The sequence below is a fragment of the Dendrobium catenatum genome, unplaced genomic scaffold (assembly GCF_001605985.2).
Source record: "Dendrobium catenatum unplaced genomic scaffold, ASM160598v2 fragScaff_scaffold_1105, whole genome shotgun sequence".
Classification (NCBI taxonomy): domain Eukaryota; kingdom Viridiplantae; phylum Streptophyta; class Magnoliopsida; order Asparagales; family Orchidaceae; genus Dendrobium; species Dendrobium catenatum.
The window spans coordinates 544,322-545,855 of record NW_021319567.1 but is presented as its reverse complement, the minus strand read 5'-3'; the positions used below and the strand labels follow the sequence as shown (position 1 = coordinate 545,855).

Here is a 1,534-nt window from a genome sequence, read left to right as displayed (position 1 = left end):
ATTTTCTCCATCGGCCCTATCTATATATACAGACCAAGCTACGCTATACTCCATACCTTTACCTTCTGCTTCTCTCCATCGCCATGGCTTCTCGTTCCCTTCTCTCTTTCCTTCTCCTCCTCCTCGTCACCATTACCACCGCCTCCTTCTCCACCACCACCACTCCCTCTTTTCCAACAAAGAAGCTCAAAGAAAAACACAGCCACCTCCACTTTTTCTTCCACGACATCGTCAGCGGCCACAACGCCACCGCCGTTCCCGTCATCAAACCGGCCGAAGGCGCCCATTCCAGGTCGGCCTTCGGCGCTGTAGTCATAATGGACGACCCGCTGACGGAGGGGCCTGACATGAGCTCCCAGCTCGTAGGTCGGGCTCAGGGCATGTACGCCGCGACGGCCCAAGATGAGGTGGGCCTCCTCATGACCATGAACCTGGCCTTCATGGCGGGGGAGTTCAACGGCAGCGTCCTCTCCGTACTGGGCCGCAACCAGCCACTCCATCCGGTGAGGGAAATGCCGATCGTCGGCGGCAGCGGACTTTTCCGCTTCGCTAGGGGTTATGCGCTGGCACGAACTCATTGGCTTAATGTCACCAACGGTGACGCTATCGTGGAGTATGATGTGTATGTCATGCATTATTGATTAATATTACCATTTTGCTTGTAGTTTGTATAAGTGTGCTCATCTTTTTGAGGTTACCGCAGTGCTCATTGTACCCATAGAATAAGTTTATAGTAATAAAATTGAGTGATTTTATCATTGTTTATATTTTTATGTTTTTTTATGTGAAAAACTTGATATTTTTTTATTATAATTGTTGCGTCCTATAATATTCGTGGCAACAGAGAAATATATAGTTTAACATCTTAGTTTTATATGAAAATTCAGCACATAGTTAGATAAAATAGAGGCTGCAACTTTCATAAGAGATACCTGAGTTTTTACGTGAAAACCTCTGAATATGAGAAAAAAGCCACGGGATCTGGCCCAGTTTGAAATTATCGACTACTATTTATAGTTGATTACAAATGAGGCCCCTCTTTGGGGGTAAGGCCTTGGCTTGATGTAACAAATATACATCATATGGAGTGCATTACATGCATGCATGATGAGAATAGAAAGAATCATTCTTGACGTATTCGTTTGGTCGGAGGACCATAGTCGGTGGGTGATGGAGATCAGAAAGACCATTGTCTGACGATGGAGGTCGGAAGGATTGTAGTCGGAAGGACTGTCGTCTGGCGACAGAGGTTAGAAGGATCGTAATCGGTGGGTGACAAAGGTTGGAAGGATCGTAGTCAGTGGGCCACGGAGATCAGAAAGATCGTTTTCTGGCGACGAAGGTCGGAAGGACCGTAGTCGACGGGCGACAAAGGTCAGAAAGATTGTTTTCTGGCGACAGAGGTTGGAAGGACCGTAGTCGACATGAGACTGAGATCCGAAGGACCATTGTCTTGCGACAGAGGTTATAAGGATCGTAGTCGGCGGGCAACACAAGTCGAAAAGGACGTTGTCTAACGATGGAGGTCGATCGG

General features: G+C 47.3%; 1 protein-coding gene across 1 annotated transcript; it reads left to right on the top strand.

Moving 5' to 3' along the window:
• Positions 1–22: 22 nt before the first annotated feature.
• On the top strand, positions 23–765 carry LOC110107489 (dirigent protein 22-like). Its single transcript, XM_020837763.2, has one exon. It carries the CDS (start codon positions 84–86, stop codon positions 639–641), a length of 558 nt encoding a protein of 185 aa, XP_020693422.1. The 5' UTR covers positions 23–83; the 3' UTR covers positions 642–765.
• The last annotated feature ends 769 nt before the right edge of the window (positions 766–1,534 follow it).